General features: G+C 53.8%; 1 protein-coding gene across 4 annotated transcripts in view; it reads right to left on the bottom strand.

The window, feature by feature from the left end:
- The window catches only part of STK32B (serine/threonine kinase 32B), a 395,708-nt gene that overhangs the window by 253,125 nt on the left and 124,735 nt on the right, over window positions 1-17,848 (bottom strand). For all 4 annotated transcript variants that reach the window (XM_030314218.1, XM_030314220.1, XM_030314219.1 and 1 more), the window contains exon 3: window positions 16,844-16,995. In XM_030314218.1, coding sequence (XP_030170078.1) covers window positions 16,844-16,995 — 152 coding nt within the window. The remainder of the gene's footprint in view (window positions 1-16,843; window positions 16,996-17,848) is intronic.

Here is a 17,848-nt window from a genome sequence, read left to right as displayed (position 1 = left end):
CGGAGCATTTCAGGAGCTGATTTATACCGTAAGCAAGATCGGAGACAGAGCTGATGTATAACGTAAGCAAGATTGGAGGCACCGGTTCAAAGCCGCAGAGGCTGGTAATTGGTTTTCAGATATCCGGGAGTGCACGGTCACATAGCAACAAAGATAGGCTAATGACAAACACTTAAGATATTCATTAAAAGAGGTCCCCACAGTACCGCTCCTGTCTACACCTTATGAGGCTCTCTACTTTCCGCACGTTGCTGATGTACATAGGTCTGCCTCCCTGGGGCTCTTTCTGTACAAACAACCACCTTGCATCCTTAATTAAAATGACACTCATTGCGTGCCCCCAACTTTAGCTGGGCCTGGGGTAGAGACAGGTATCACACGCCACGCATCTGAATTCTACCGCCCCATAAAGGATCTCCGTAGGCTCCAGAGTCCTTCGAGATTAACACCTAGACACAAAACCTGGGACTGGTTCATGGTTCATGGGAAGTCTCATTACTCCCAATACAGACCTTGAGGGTGTGGGCAAAATGGAAATTGTCAGAGTGGTTTAGGCTGATTTTCCCTCTCGCTGCACCTCATACGAAAGTGCGTAACTCGGAGGGGAAGCAGGATTAACCACCTCTGTGTCAACGCGGCGCACGGCAGGAACGTTAAACCAGCTTGATGCCAAGACCTGCCATTTGTGTCTCCCACATGACCTACTCAACCTAAACGCGAAGTGACGACATGTTGTGTTGTGTGCACGTGCCGTGAAGCCCAAGCTCTTGAACCTGTGCTCACGCTGCCCCTGCACCCAGGGCTTCCTTCTTCCTCTTTTCTGCTTCCCGAAATCCTGCCTCGTCGTTAGGATGGAGTGCAACGTCGTCACCCCCTGGACTGTCAGAATAAACGTGGACCACAGAGCTGACCGTGCTGGGGTAGGAGTGTGGGGCCCATTCCTACCCCCGCTCTTGCCACACTGACCATTCCCCCACAGGGTGAATTTCAATGCTTTCTTCTGCTTGTCCTGCAGGGCCCACCTCAAATATTCAGAAAACCTTTACTGAAATCAGGATCAGTAATCTTCTAAAAAAGATCAGTCTTACTGGGAATCCGAGACGTGTACTCAAACAATGTACCATCCAATTCGCTGCAGGGAAGGAGGTGAAGGAGGCATTCTTGCAGACTGCTTATCAAGAGGGCACATGCTAAAACGCAGTTATGGGGGGGCGCCTGGGTGGCTCAGTCGGTTGAGTGTCCCACTCTTGATGTGGGCTCAGGTCATGATGCCGGGGTCACGGGATCGAGCCCTGTGTCAGGCTCCACACTGAGCGTGGAGCCTGCTTGGGATTCTCTCTCTCCCTCTGCCCCTCCCTCAGTCATGCACGCACTCTCTCTCTAAAATAAAAATATAAATAAATAAATAAATAAATAAATAAATAAATAAATAAATAAAAACAGGGGCGCCTGGTTGGCTCAGTTGGTTAGGCATCCGACTTCAGCTCACATCATGATCTCATGGTTCGTGGGTTCGAGCCCCGCATCAGGCTCTGTGTTGATGGCTCGGAGCCTGGAGCCTGCTTCGGATTCTGTGTCTCCCTCTCTCTGCCCCTCCCCTGCTCATGCTCTGTCTGTCTCTCTCTCTCACAAATAAATAAACATTAAAAAAATTAAAAATAAATAAGTAAATAATAAGCTGTAATTTCACAGTATTTTCCAAAAACCTTTCAATCCAGTGTGCTCACTTCTAGGAATTAGTATTTGAAGAAAACCATCAGAGATGCCATGTTTTATAATCACAATAACAGCTAACTTTGGGATTTAACCATTGTTGGGCACCATGCCTCATTACACCTAGAGTTTGTGAGCTCTCCATCCTGAGAAGTGCTCAGGATGACACAGACGAGTATATGTCAGCCACCTTAAAGAGAAACTGACATGAGCAAGAATGCAGTGTGCTTTAGACATGGCTATTATTGTCACTCATGTCCTCTGGAAAACAACGACACGTGTTCTACCACGGAACATAACCCAGCAGGACTTCCCCCAGGTGGGATCATGCACTGTTGGTAAATTTAATAACACAATTAACCATACCTCTAGGTCAAGAAAACCAAATATCTGAGCATCTTGGTAATTCTTCAAAAGGCATCTGATGAAATTCAAAATCGATTCCAAAGATAAAAAAATTCAAAATCGATTCCGAGAATGAAAGGATAATATCCTCAAGGCCATCAATGCAACCAAAGACGCGAACTAGTCAAGAGGCACAACTATTGGAAAACCAGACTCTGTTGACTTCTCAGTCAATTATTCATTCATTCTCATGATATGTCCGGAGTGAATTCTTTGTGATCAAGTTCTCGTGGCTGACAAATGATGCATTCATTTTGGAGGAGGAAGTAAATACACAACAGAGCAGATAAATAAACAGGATAGTTTCTGACGGTGACAAATGCCCAGAAGAAAGCGGTAGAGAGTGGTGAGAAAGAGACCAAAGGACTCCAGCCACAGTGGAATCTCCCCACTGCACATTCTCCCTCTCCCTCCAGGACCAAAGGGGCTCCCCAAAGTTCAGCGTGAAAATCACGGGTCAGTCTACCTACCCCCATGCCTTGTAGCAAAGTGCGACCTAGAGGAAGACCAGTGATGACAGAGGGTCAGCCCCGGACAGCAGGTGATCCACAGAGCTGGGCACCCCTACCAGCCCTGCCCTGTGTGATTCGCACAGGGCGACAATGCACCAAGGTCCATCAGCAGTATGAGCTCTCTGCCTGCCACACTCCCCACCTCTCCCTATCGCCCCACCCACACCCAATCCCTTCATTCATTTCTTACGTGCCCGCCCATGCAGGCATCCGAATGGGTAAGCTCTGACTTGGCACGGCTCTTGGCCCCAAGAACCTGAGGGTAAGACCATTTCTCAAGCCCCCTTGTTCATGGGAAGAAACCAAGTGAGGTCCCAGGGGACTGGGTGCCTGCTGCTTCTAAAGAGGTTTGAATGGGGCGTAGGGAGAAGCACGCCTGCCTTGGCACCCGCCGTTACTGTGGGTGTTGCAGATAATCCTGAAGAAGAGCCATGCTGCCCCAGCCCGACTCCATGCAGAGCAGCGGGCTGCTTGTCTGCCCCGGATGGAGTCTCCGGGACGCTGCCTGCATTCCCCACAGGAGTTCTTCCTTCTGCTTTCTCACTTCCTGACAGCATATCCTACGTTGACTTTCTAAGAGTTGGTGTTAGTGGCTTTAATCCATTTGGGGGACAAAACCATAGGGTGGGAAAGGAATGAAAGAAAGAAGACAGAGGGATGGGGGGGAAAGAAAGAGAAGACCCTTGCAGAGTGGTACCCGGCCCACAGCAGGCTGTCAACATCCAGTGTCACGGAGGCTGTGGGCCGTGGATCGCAGGTGCCGCCACTGAGATGACCCCAGTGCCTTTGGCACGGCACTGAATGCCGTCAAAGGCGGAACAGGAAGCCCACTCAGTCCCACTCCTATCGCGCTTCCATCCTGATCATCACGAGAAGAAAGACTGGCTTCGACGCTGGCCTGTCTCCACCACTCTGCCCCTACCCATCAGTCAAACAACAAAACACCTGGTCTCAAGTTCACACCCTCGGCAGACGACAGTACTTAGCCGTAACTTAAGGACAGCGTGTAAGTTTCATGGTATATATGTCCCATTACACGAGAAATCGAGTGGATATGAAAATGTTAAGTCTGTAACATGCACGCAAATGGTCCTCCGATACAAAGGTGGCGTGCGTGTGACCGTGAGGGTCCATGAGGAACCAGCACGAGGCCTTCGCTTCCTTCTCCGTGACCTCACAGAATCAACTGACCCGCTAGAAAGTGGATAATCGCTTTGCGGGGGCATTTCAACAACTGTTTTACTGGTTGCGATGTGCCTGGAACACGCCAGGTTGCTAGCATAGGAAGGAGGTCGTGGGGGCAGGGCGACAGCAGCCCAGAGGCTGGAGGAACAGGAATCTGGTAGAAATAGGTTTTACAAATGCCCCATTTCCCTCTTTAGTGTGAGCTAATGGCCTCAGACCTATCTTTCAGAAACCACAGTGGCAAATCAAACGTGCATGCCCTGCCGACCAAAAAAAAATACCATTCTGTAATGAATGAGGGGGGAAATAATTAAAAATAAAAGCTGAAAAAGATTTCTGAGAGCAAGAAGCATTTAAGTGCATTGTTCTACTGCTGTGGCCCATATGCTTTGTGTATTAAACTCAGCATGTGAGGGGGGTAATTTATCATGCGTGCAAAGCGTGTTGCACTCTGCTAGGAGCTATGGGTAAAGACATGAAAAGGCCTCATCCCTGTCCTCAAGGACCCACTGGGGAGGGCAAGTGGCTCCCTCCTTCCTTGCAGACTTCCCTCCCTCTTTTCTCTTCCGATCCCTTGAGAATCCGCTATGCCCCAAGCCACGGACTGGGTGCAAACATCCAATTCGACATAACCAATTATTATCAAGCGCCCACATATGCCTAACACTGGTTTAGGGCCTTTTAGACATTCTGAAAAACAAAAAGTCTACAAAGAAATGAGCAAACACGCTGACATCAGAGACAGACAGACAGAATATTTCTTTACTTATAAACAAAACAGGACAGCACGACAGGCAAAGCCTGGAGCTACGTGAAGCTCACGGTCTGGCCCCACCTCCCGTGTACGAACCAACGAGCCGCGGACCCCTCTTTCGAGATGCTCCGACGGAAGAATGACACGGCCACACGAGCAGGAGCCGCGTGCTGCGGGCACAAGGATTTCTCCTTCTGAGAGGAGGCGCTCGGCAGGGATGGCTCCGAAGGATAAGGCTTTCTGAAAGTGGCTGCTTTTGTAAGTTTGCCGTTCAGCGTATCGACAATCCGGCTAACACGTTGGGCTTCTGAGTCAGCAGCCTTCCTGAAATCCCTTCTTGCACATGTGTCAGATGGACCGGGCTCGAAACACTGACTCTCCACCTTACTGGCCCCACGGTGCCGGGGACGTTACTGTACCCACCATATCTCCGTCACGTCATCTACAGATCTACAGACCGAGCCAACCACTGCGTCCTTCTTTTCTCTTTTGCATGGGAAGAAGGTTCACGATCTACTGGAGGGAAGGGGCTCGGGAGGCGGGGAGGGTGAATGAGGTCCAGTCTTGCAGAGGTGAAGTGACACGAGCAGAGAGCAGGATCCACCAGCACTGTGGAGGCCAGGAGGCAGGCAGGGGGACAATGGCCCGCAGAGACCTGGGAAGGGCTCACCCCACGGCTGTTACCCAGGGAACCACAGCCAGAGTCTTAGAAAGGGCAGCGGCCGTGGGCACAGCTTCTTCAGGATCAGCCAGGCAGGGGACACAGTGGCGGGGAACAGGGGAGAGCAAAAGGCTCGACCTTGACCTTCCGGGGCCCTGGGGGCCAGGATGTTATGTTGTAGGAAGAGATGTGTGGAGACACGATGGTCCCACAGCGGGCATGCAGAGCAGAGGTCTGGCTGGGGATCCAGGAGCAGGAGGAACGACCCTCACGGTTCCTGGGGATGGGCGTTCTAAGAAAAGAGCGCCGTTTTGGACGGGAGACCCTGTAAATCCCCACTGTGCCCTCCGTGGCTTGTGCGGCTTTTAAACTGATACTTTCGTTTACTGCCACCCCTGAAACTGCTCCCCCAGCAGAAGCACCAACACCGTTTATCAGTAAACACACTTTCCTGAGAGCAGACGTTTATCACTATCTGTTTTCTGGTCTCTACTGCCCGCGCTTGCTTCTTGACTTCCTGGGCACCGCGGGGCACCCGGCTGGGCGGGGAGCACGCACAGTGGCCCTTTCCTGTCCCCTGTGGTTTCTGCCACTGGCCTGGGGCACATGACTTAGCACGGGTGCAGAACACAACACGCTTCTTCAACCACTGACGAGCTGCCTTTGATTTTACAAGTTGGGATGCATTTTCATTAAACCCGTTCTGTTGTGAACTTGAACACATAGTCTGGGTCACGCCTCTCTGCCCGTCAAAGCTGGCTGCGCCTGGGCCCAGCTCTTAGCCCACAAAGCAGCCTGTGGGTTGTCAAAGCGGACTCACGGAGCAGGAGACACAATCTAGACTCCTGGCTGTCAAACGATTAAGCAGCAAAAATCCTTCCTTGACTGAAACCAAAGGTAAAACAGTGACACGTAAGTATAGGGAAAGCAGGGGCGCCTGAGTGGCTCAGTGGTTAAGCGTGGGACCCTTGGTTTCCGCTCAGCTCATGATCTCAAATGGTTCGTGAGCTTGAGCCCCGAGTCAGGCTCCACGGGGTGAGTGCAGAGCCTGCTGAGGATTGATTCTCTCTCTCTCTCCAGCTCCCCCTCTCTCTCTGTCCCTCCTCTGCTCGTGCTCATACTTGCACTCTCTCTCTCTCCCTCCAAATAAATAAATAAGCTTTAACAATAAAGGCGAGGAATGTAGAAAGTGGCAGGATGAAGCCTGGTCCCTACACACTCAACCCCATCAGCTCCAGGACCCCTAAGGGACTTCCTAGACCCCCTGTGGAAACCAAGGGAAAACCAGTGGATGGAGCCCTTGGCTTTCAGTCCACAGCCGAGAAGACTGCAGCCCGGAGGAGGAGGACATCAGTTTTCCAGTTAGTGGATAAGATCCCTTCAAAATCCCTTCATGGCTTCAAGCAACGTTTACGGCACCAGCCAGAGAAAGGAAAGCAGTGCCATGTTCTAGACAGTGTCGCCTCTGGAGTCAGACAGGCTGGGCGTGAATCCCGGCTCCACCCCCTAGGAACTGTGGGGCCTGTACAGGGAGCCGCTCAGCTTCTCTGAGCCTCAGTTTCCCCATCTGTAACAATACCTGCCAGGGAGAGCTGCTGTGAGTCTTTAGGGCCATGAAACCCCAAAGCTGCCACCTCCTTGGGGAGCATCCCTGATGCCACCAAGGGATGCCAAATGTCCCCTCACTTCTCAGTCCCAGTGGCCTGAGCCTCCTTCTCAGCGCTTGCCAGAATCTTGAATTACGCATACTTTTATCATTATTTGATTTTTGCTCGTGTCCCCCTGTAGACTGGGGAAGGGAATGTTCCACGCAGGCGAGGTCGTGTCTATTTTGCTCTGCACGTTATCACCAGCACGCCCACCAGACAGGGTCCTGGGGAAGAACGAATAACCCATGTGAAGCACTTGGCACAATGCCAGGTATCCAGCACGCGCTTAATAGATGTCAGCTCTCCGAATCGCCATCGCCATTACCCACCAGAATAGAAAAAGGTCACCTTCCTTCCCTAGCTCCACAAACTTACTCCGGATCACAAGGAGGGGGATGGAAACATCATGTGTTCGGCCGGTGCACAGATCAGCAAAATAATTCCTGCTGGGCTTGGGGGGGCTGAAGTGTTCACCGTTGATTTTGGTTTCCAGGTCAGGGTGGGTCAGTGAAAAACCAAAGGAGCTGGCCACCTATGGCTCTCGGTGTAGGATTTCGGGGGGAGAAGGGGACATTGACTCATGCAGTTCACCCATTCAACAGGTACTTACGAAGCCCCTACTGGACGCCAAGACAGGCTTCCGAGTGCTGGAGACAGAGCAGGGAACATGCAGACGGATGTCCCCCCCGCCGTCCTGCCGTCCCCCCGCCCCGTGGAGCCAGCCTTCCTTCCCGTGTGCATGTGACGCAGACACGGAAAGCCAGCAAGATAGAGACATCACATGCATTTTGTGTTGTAAGGCGAAACACGTGCCATAGCGGGTAAAGCAAGGAAGAGGGCTAGTGGATCAGGGACACCCAGGGCGGGCTGAGAAAGACTCAGAGAGGAGGTCACGGCGATCAAGATCGGAAGGAAGTGTGCCTGCAGGTGTCCAGAGATTGTCCCAAGAGAGCAAAAACCTGGGGTGGCGGGGTGGGCGGCCCCCGGCTGCTGGGAGGACAACAGGGAGGAGGCCACATGACCTGCCCAAACGGGAGGAGCTAGAGAGCCACAGCCTCCGACTTAGTTACGCTCCCTGCAGCAGGTGAGTACCACCACCCCCCCCCGCCGCCCCGCCATGAACGTGCATGACATCGCAAGGCGGTGTTTGTGTCTCTCTGGGATGTGAACTGCACACACCATTGCCGGGCTTTCACCCGCCGGACCTCATCTGCCTTGGCCTTCACAAAGCAGGGAAGGGAGGGAGCTACCGTCCCCGTTTCACAGATGGGGAAACCGAGGCTCTCCAAGAACACCATCCTAGGAGGGGAAGGACTTTTGCCACTTTCCATTTTTTTTGTCCAGTAATACACCCCGCCACGTTCCCCTTCCTAATTCTCTTATGACATCCCTTTCCCTGAGGGTGGGGCTCGCCACTGACTCATTCCTGTGTGTGAGGCTTACCCCCCCGTCCCAGATCCCAGAAGTTGGGTCTGGAGAGGGCACCGGCTTTGCTGTGAGATCTGGGACTCTCGGGATCGCGCTGGAGCTGGCTTATCCCGGCTCACGAGAACCGCTACGTTTTCAGCAGTTTTGCAAGCTGGTTGACTTCGTGCTGTCAGCTTGAACTCGGCCATGTCTTAGTCCGTTCGGGTGGCTATGACAGCATATCACAGATGAGTGGCTTATAAACCATAGAAATGTCCTTCTCACAGTCCTGGAGGCCAGAAGTTCAAGCCGCAGACAGATCTGGTGTCTGCTGAGCGTCAGCTTTCCGGCTCATAGGTACCTGTCTTTTCACGGCGTCCTCACCCAGACGGGGAAGGGGGCTCTTGTGGGGCCCCTTTTAATAAAGGCAGTCGTCTCATTCGTGAGGGCTCTACCCTCATGACTTAATCACCGCCCCAAGGCCTGCTCTCCTGCTACCATCCCACTGGGGCTCAGGCTTCAACATACGAATTTGGGAAAGACACAAACATTCAGTCCACAGCACGCCGTGACATCACGGAGATCAGTGAACTCTGCAATGCACGGCTTGCTCTGTTTCCCCGTGGAAAGCGGGATGTCAAGCACTTACTGCTACGTTCTTGCTTCCAGTCCCAACGCGGCCTCCTGTTGGCTCTGTAGCTTTGCATAAATTATTTAGGCCCCTAGCCCTCGGTTTCTAGAACTTTAAACGGGGCAGGGTAACATCCACCCTGCAAGAGGGTGCTGAGGATTAATCAAGATATAATAGGGGGCGCCTGGGTGGCTCAGTCCGTTAAGCGCCCAACCTTGGCTCAGGTCATGATCTCACGGTTCGTGAGTTCGAGCCCTGCGTCGGGCTCTGTGCTGACAGCTCGGAGCCTGGAGCCTGCTGCGGATTCTGTGTCTCCCTCTCTCTCTGCCCCTCCCCCACTGGCGCTCTGTCTTCTCTCTCTCCCAAGAATGAATAAACATTAGGAAAAAAAAAGGTATAATAGGAAAGGAGCCATGCACCATACGTGATCGTTAAGGTGGTATTACTGATATTATCAGGCACTGAAGAAGTGTGGGCTGAATTCATAACTCCCGCACGTGCCAAGGACACTCCTAATTACAAAAAAACACGCGAGGGGCAGTCAGAGACATGGGCACATGAAGGTGTCTGTTGGGTCAGAAAGCGGGGAGAGCAGAGAACCCCAAAGACCATCAGCAGGTCTGAGGCATGGCTTCGCTCTTCCCACGACCTTGGGCAACCCCCTGACCTTCTGGGTGGATTGCAGGATCCCCCATTCACCCACAGGGATTGTCTGAGACGCCAGGGTCAGCGTCCCGGGCCCAGCTCCTCCCTGCCTGCACCCTGCGTCTGCACAGCAAGACCTCCGTCTCCTCACTCCGCCCTCTCCACAGGCCAGTGCCCACCCTCCGGATGTCCGAAAGCAGCCTGGGCCATCCTGCAATCCACAGGCACAACCCCAACTCTGTCCCCTTAAGAAGAGCAAACCTGTGGCCCTTAAACATAAAATCTGGGAAATCTGTCCCCTTGAAAGCACAAGCCGAAGTTACAAGCGCTGTTAACAAATCCAAGAACAGTAAAGTTTGCAAAAAGGATCCAGGACGAGACAGCATCACCTCTTGCCCCCTTTTATTAAGGGAGTTTCCATGGTGATGGAGACTGAAGAAGCTTCTGTGAACATTTTCCATCTGCGTGTCCCGGGTGGGCCAGGATATCACCTGACTCCAGCACACGGGGGACATGAGTAATCTGTATTTTTTGAAGTTATCCCAGGACCCCAAAGGCTGACAGTGGCTACTCAAGACGTAAGGAAGAGGGCAGGGGAGCACATCAGCCGTGGGCTTAATGTCTGTCCTCCCTCGTCTGCAAGTTCTGTGAAGGCAGAGTGACTCTCGCTCACTGTTCCGTCACCAAGGCGGGCACAGCGTTGGCCGTATTGCATGTTGGCCCTTGACACTGAATGAATGAACTTAGCGAGCCTCAGGTGCTGGGGAGAGGCGTGGCCCATTCCCCAGGCAGCTGGCTGCTGGTGGTAGAAACAGACACACAAGCACACAAATGGGACAGGGCTGTCCTGTGCTGTAACAACGTCCGGGAGGACACCAGCTGTGGGCGTGGCCAGCAGTGCCGAGGAGGCTTGATGCCTGGCCTACAGGATCCAAGCGGGCAAGATTTTCTTCATCCCTGGACCCTCAGAAAGTAAGACAGTACCTCGTACACAATAAGGGTCCAATTAATACCCATTTAATGAGCGGATACTTGGGGGAAGATAAGCAGTTCTCACAGTGAACAAAGGGAGATGGTCCAGGCAGGAAAATAAAAGCATGTGCAAAGGCCCGGAGACATGGAAACAGCAAGACGAATGACAGGTGCCACTAATCGGTAGGTTTGGCTGGAACAGAAATGGACCAAGATGGTAGCAGAGGTTGGCGTCAGCGGGGGAGGCTGGTGCGGTGTCAGAAGCCAGGTCACGAGGTCACGGGGAGACATTTAGCCTGTGGGGTTTGGGATGCCATTGCCGGCTTCTGCGCAGAGATATGGTGACCTCAGATTTGCACGTGGATAAGATTTGCCCTGTGTTATAGACTTAACGATTGTGTCCTCCCCACCCAGTCCCCAGCGGGATGGGATTTGGAGATGGGGCCTTTGGGTCAAGTAGGTCATCAGGGTGGAGCCCTCATGATGGAATCAGTGCCCTTTAAGAAGAAACAAGAGAGAGCGTGTTCTCTCCCCCTCGCCCCGTGTGAGGACCCAGCTAGAACACTGATGGACAGCAGCACACCAGGAAAAAGGCTCTCTCCAGAACCTTCCCGGGCCGGCACCCTGACCGCGACCTCCAGCCTCCAGAACCGCGAGAAGTATGTTCTGTTGCGTAAGCCGCCTCGTCTGTCATAATCTGTGACGGCAGCCGGGAAGGACTAAGACACGCCAGGAGGGCACAGTGGTGATGGATAACCGTGGCTGAACGGAGAAATGCCGAAATGCCAGTTGGGAGGCTGTAGCAATGGTCAAGGCCAAGGATGATTATTTTTATGGAAATGAGGCTGTTCAGCGACTGAGGACTATAAAGGGCTTTTATCCTTCACCAGAAGTTCCCGGTGGGGGCGGGGGGGGGGGTGCTTCCAGTCTCTGTCCTCCCCCCACCCCCCCGCAAAGTCCTTCCCGCCCCACTGCTTCAGCCAGAGCACTTCCACATGTAAACACCTCGCACAGTTTCACTTCGGTGGAAGTCTCAACACTCAAAGATGTATCAGCTTCTACTTCAAGTGGTCCTTTCTTGGCTCCGAGTGGTGCACAGAGACCTGTGTCTTGACTCAGTCCGTGGCTACTCAGGGAAGGTTCTAGAAATCCACACTTGCTACGAGGACTGTTTAAAATGGGGCACCTGGGTGGCTCGGTCGGTTAAGCGTCTGACTTGATTTTGAGTCCGATCTCAGGGTCGTGGGAATGCGCCCCGCATCGGGCTCCACGCTGCCCCTCCCCCAAGTTCGTGTGTGCTCTCTCTCTCTCAAAACAAAATTTTAAAAAAGGAAGTAAAGTAAAGTAAAATAATTGTAGGTTGCCTGTCCTCATCCTGTCCTGCCAGGACATTCCCACAGTGACGTCAGCAGTAAAATGGGCAGGGGAGTCACCGGAGACATCGTAAACGCCCCATTTTAACAGCTACTCTGGTAAATACAGGCAATCGGGTGAGAGGGAACGGGTTTTGAAAATAGAATGAGGGCACAGGTAAGCAGTCCAAGCGGCGGAGGCCAACCCGAGGGAGCAGGTGCTAAGAACATCAACGCCAACCGAGACCCGAGACCCAGTGGCCGCCTCTCGCCCAAGAGCCTGTGGGCACCTGCTCGGGAGGACGCCCACTGGCCCTTACAACCAGCGTAAGACATAGTTATCCTTCCTTCCCCATTTTACAAGTAAGGAAACTGAGACACAAAGAAGAGAGTCAGTTTGCTCTCAAGGGCTCCATATTCCCCTGCCAGGGACACCACAACACGATTCCGGGACCTGGAAGGCTTCGGCCGCAGAAGGTCATTTTCTCGCGGTTCTGGAGACAAGTCTGAGATCAAGGTGTCGACGTGGCTGGGTTCCGGTGACGCCCTCCTCCCTGTTTGCAAACAGCCGCCGTGTTGCTGTGTCCTCATGACAGAGAGACACGTTTCATCTTCTAAGGCCACGGTCCATTCTGTCCAGGGACCCACCCTAATGACCTCATGTCACCTAATAACCACCTGAAGGCTGTCTCCACATACGGTCACACTGGGGGACAGGGCATCAGTGCACGGGCTGGGGGACAGGGGGACACGGTTCAGTCCACTGCACCCTCAAAGACTGCAAGAGGCAGGGCCGCCCCAAGAACCCGGGAGGTCAGACCCGGAGCCCAGGTGCCGAAACGCGGCCCCCCGTCTCTCTCCTCCCCACGTCTTGAGGCCTCCCACTCACACACCTCCCGCACCCTCCTCCCCAGTGTCCCCTTTCCCCTTTGCCCTGCCCCAGAGAGCAGAACAGCATCGCTTCAGGACCCCCGGACAGCACCCTGGATCATCCCAGGCCCGGGAGCACACAGCCTTCTTCATTGCTCGGACGCAAAACTGCCATGCAAAGAATCCGTGCCCAGCCTTCACCTCACCAGGTCGGGAACACGCCAGCAAGTGAGAAGGGGGCACAGTGAGGATTTCCGAGGCTGCAATAAATTCACCCTCCTCGTAAACGAGATGAAAAGCTGACCTGTAATCGATACAAAGCGGCGGCGTCCTCAGGACCCCGACGAGCAGCTCCACACGGCGCTCCCTTCCAGCGGGGGCCAGAGAGCCAGCCAAACAGAGGCCCTGGCCCGAGGGTGTCGGGCAGGGGGCCGGGGCCTTCTCACAGCCGCTGTGGGGTCTGGGCTGACACCAGACACCCCGGGGCTCCGTCCTGTCTCCTCCACTTACTGGCGGTATGAGTCAGTGACCCCACCTGTATGATGGGGACGACAGTGTTAGGATGATAGTCGGAAACCAAAGAGGCCGTTCGGAGGACTGGGAAAGTTAAGGAAACTCCTCAAGACATGCTCGTGGTCATTCCCCGGCAGGAGCTGAAAACCTCAGGGCACGGCGGGATGGTCTTGAGTTTGAACTGCAATTCGATGGATTCCGGGAGGTAGTGAGCTGCTTTGAGCCCTGCTCTCCCTCTCTGACAAAGGGAGCCCACAGCCCTCGCCTTGCAGGACGTTAGGACGACGGCAGCCTGCTGACAGGAAGCACAGGTGGCAGGCCCTGTACGCGGCAGGCACGGTCTCTACCACTCCCTGGAGCCAGGCGCCAGTCTCCCTCCGCAGGTCTCCGTAGCTCCTCCCTCGTCCTCCCTTCCCAGACGTACCCACCCCCTCCCCCCGCCCCACTGCTTCAGGAATGGGCACAGGACCCGAGCCGGGTCAATCCCACCATGACCTCGGCCCTCTGCTGGGCGGTTCCACTGACAGAAGTCGGGGCAACCCGTGGGCAGCACGAGCCGGGGGAAAGCAAGACGTAGAGGCCACAGGCAGTGGGAATGCTAGACTTCCCAGCTCTACAACCCAAGCGATTCTGTCGCGCGCGGGGGCAAGGTTAAGTTTCTGCATAAATCCTGAGCCATTCGGAACTCCGTCCTGCCCAACGGACTGGTGGGCATGGCACTCCTTTTCACTCGGAGCTTGAAGGGGCACTGCCCACCCATCATCCTTCTACTATCACGTATTCCCATACGTGCGCACGTACTCTCTTACTGTCAGCGGTATTTCCATGCACGGAAAGCACGCCTTCGCTGCGCTCGCTCAGTGTATCCTCCAAACAGTCCTAGCAGTAAGCCAGGGCATTTATTATCGCCATTAATGGGACATAGTTCAAGACGTGACTCCGAAGTCCAGCAGCCATTCACTGCCTCTTGCTCCCAATGGAAATGCGACACCACCAACGCCCAACAACTGCACAGAGCTCCCTCTCTTACCCTGCGCATTCACGTAACCGTGCGAGTTTGACATTTACCCGGGACTCGGAGCACATAAACACAGCATGGAAAGGTGGTGCCTTCCGAGGGGCTGAACCTAACACGTACCACGCGTCCAGGCGTCCATCCGACCCCCGTGGTCCCCTGTAAGGAGTCCCCTGGAAAGGCTTCAGCTCAGACCTACCCATCTAAGCATCATTCCCACTGGAAACAGCCCTAAATCGCCCCTGTGCCAGGACACAGGCTAGACGTCTCACTGAACATGTCCATGGTGGAATGTTATGCAACGTTATGTAACTACTAAAAATCACTTACAAAGAATTTGCAATAATAAGCAGATCACGCTCCTACCAGACTATTAATTTGAGAAAGCAGAACACAAAATTGTCATGCATTCAGTCTTTTTTTTTTTAATGTTTATTCATGTTTGAGAGACGGACAGACACAGAGCGTGAGCAGGGGAGGGGTAGAGAGAGAGGGGGACACAGAATCCGAAGCAGGCTCCAGGCTCTGAGCTGTCAGCACAGAGCCCGATGTGGGGCTCAAACTCACCAACTGCAAGATCATGACCTGAGCCGTAGTCGGACGCTCAACTGACTAAGCTACCCAGGCACCCTGTCATGCATTCGTTCTTATACCAATAACGTATATGGTCATATCGATACGAGAAAAGAAATACAAAGAGAATTACACACCAAAATGTAATCTAGGGGAGGTGGGATTCGAATCACTGTTGCCTTCATATGGATTTTATTTCGTGTGTTTTGCAATAAACGTATGTTGCTTTTCTGATTAGAAATTTACTCTTTAGGGGCGCCTGGGTGGCTCAGTCGGTTAAGCGTCCGACTTCGGCTCAGGTCATGATCTCACAGTTTGTGAGTTCGAGCCCCACGTCGGGCTCTGTGCGGACAGCTCAGAGCCCGGAGCCTGCTTCATGGTCTGTGTCTCCCTCTCTCCCTGCCCCTTCCCCGCTCATGCTCTGTCTTTCTCAAAAATAAAAATAAACATTAAACAAAAGTAGAAATTTCCTTTTGAAAAATTTCCTTCTAGAGTGACTGCAACACGAGGGGGTTCACTGGTCGTTTCCAAATGACTGAAGTGTCTGGATCCCTCCCTGGAGACTTGGACTTGCTACTCAGGCTCTAGCGTGTACCACACAGGTAGGCTTGTCCCCATGGAGATGTGCGGCATTGGCCTGCATGGTTTTCTCAAGCAGGACAGCTGATGGCCCCTTGTTCCATCACCCTTGTTCGGAGGGCTCTGCGCGTGAGACACAACGGACATAATGGGTGATACCGTAGGAGGAAGACGAGCTAGACTCGACTTCCCCATCGGGGGTCCCTTAGGATGCCCAACGGAGGTGCAGAATGTGTTTCCTAGAACAGCCTGTCCTGTCCCTTCAACAAAATCCCGCTCAGGGAACCTTGAGCAAATGCCTCCAACACGTCTGCAACCGTGTGAGACTCTCAGAGACGAAGAACCAAGAGATGGCACCCCAGCCTTCAGGGAGCAAGCTATTCCTTGGAAAACAGACAAGTAAGCCAGCGATTTGGATCCGGGCTCACTGCGGAAAAGGCTGTGCCGGTGGGTCAAGCACAGAGCAGGTGGAGACGGTGAGGGGCACTGAGCTGGCCTGTGGGTTAGGGAAGGCTCCCGCCCCGAGTGACCTCTAAGCAGGATGAAAGTAATGTGCAGGATTTGGTTAGAGGCAGACGGGGGTGAGACGCACGTGGAAATTTCAGGCAGAGAAGATACCACTGCAAAGACACAGGGGCAGGAAACCACGAGCAGGTAGCATTTCTAGGATGCCAACTTAAAGCAGAGACAGTAGCCAGGGAGGGGATGGAGAGAAAGTTCTAGAACATGGATAATGGCAGGCCTTGGGTGCCATATTCGGAACCTGGAGTTTAGCACATCCACACTGGGCAACCCTCCTGAGGCTTTTTTGCCATCAACACTATGGGAGCTATTTTTTTAAAGAGTTCAATTCCCCTCTATTTGGGCTTCTCTTACGACATTCCACGTGTTTTCTTGGAAATACAAAAACCTTTCCTTCGAAATCTATTTTCAACTCTGATTCATCACATAAGAGAACAGAATTAAAATTAAAGTGAGCAGGTGCTAGGGTGCCTGGATGGCTCAGTCAGTTAAGCGTCCGACTGACCCTTGGTCTCGGCTCGGGTCATGGTCTCACGCTTCGTGAGTTCAAGCCCCACCTCGGGCTCCGAGCTGAGAGCACAGAGCCTGCTTGGAATCTCTCTCTCCTCTCTTTGTCTCTCTGCCCCTCCCCTGCTGACGCTCTCTCTGTCTCTCAAAATAAATAAACTTAAAAATACATATTAAGAACAGCAAGCAGATTCTTCCAGATGTCACGAGAGCATGCACCCCACAAGATAGCCATTGGAGTACGCGCTCCGCAAAATACCCCGAAGAATATCCGAGCGCAGAAAGTGTCCTCGCTATGCCTCCACCAGGCAGAAGCTTCCCCCGAGCACGTGGCTCCACAGTGAGGCTGACACAGGAGCCCCGCGTGCGATCACTCACCACAGGTTGACCAGGAAAGGGTGGTCCAGTCCCCGCATGATCTGCAGTTCCCGGAAGACGTTCCGTACTTCATCCCTCTCGATGCACTTCTGCTTGTTCATGTACTTCATCGCGTACATTTTCTTTGTGTCCCGCTTCTGCACGATGCATACCTGAGCAACGGCCAACGGGGAGAACATTCAGGCCAACGTTTACCAAAATGGAAGGGAAAAAAAAAAAAAAGTCAGCCCCTCCCCACACTCCTCCCTCTGGGCTTGAGTCTCTGTTCCGGAAACTTGCTGACGGAGCAGGGCTGGCCAGGCCACGACCTCTCCTCTCCGCACCTGTAAGACGAGACCCGGACCAGAAGCACCTGTTGAGCAGGTACTTAGACCGAGCGAGGGCTGTGTGCTGGCAAAGGAGCTGCGGATACAGCCTCAAGGAGCGCCCTCAAGGAGCGCACAGACCGGGAGGACAACAGACAAACGCACCAATGCCTGCAGCCCCCAGAAATGCGGTGTCACTGCCCACCCGCACCCCCGGGCCCTCCCTGCCTCCGTGCGCACCTCTGCTGGCCAGCCCTGCTTTTCTGGGCTCAAGGATGCCCTCCGCCAGGCCCCTTGACCGTCCCGTGGGGGACGTCTGAGGCTCCCGGAGTCGGACGGAGAGCTGGCCCACGGGCACCTGGCTCGATGGAACGTCCTTTACGGGCAGTTTGCTGCCTTTCCTCCCCTGGCTCACCTCCCAACCCACCTGCCCCGTGCTGCTGTCACCTCTCCGGTGCCCCGGACTCAAGAGCCTCGGAGGCTGCTCCTGGCGACCCCCAATCTAAGGTGCGTGGGCACTGGGGGAGCGACGGTGGAGCGTGACACAGTGACGGCAGCTCCCGCATGCCGAGCGCTGGACTGCAGGCCAGACGCTGGGCAAACGCTCTCCCTGGTAATCTGCTCGAGGGCCTCTCCAGTAAAGCCTCCAACTTCCCTCGAGCGGGATGGAGTGCCCCGAGGGCACTGATGAGGACACCCA

Source organism: Lynx canadensis, chromosome B1, assembly GCF_007474595.2.
Source record: "Lynx canadensis isolate LIC74 chromosome B1, mLynCan4.pri.v2, whole genome shotgun sequence".
NCBI classification, from domain to species: Eukaryota; Metazoa; Chordata; class Mammalia; order Carnivora; family Felidae; genus Lynx; species Lynx canadensis.
The sequence above is the reverse complement of the archived record's forward strand: the minus strand, read 5'-3'. Positions and strand labels throughout refer to the sequence as shown.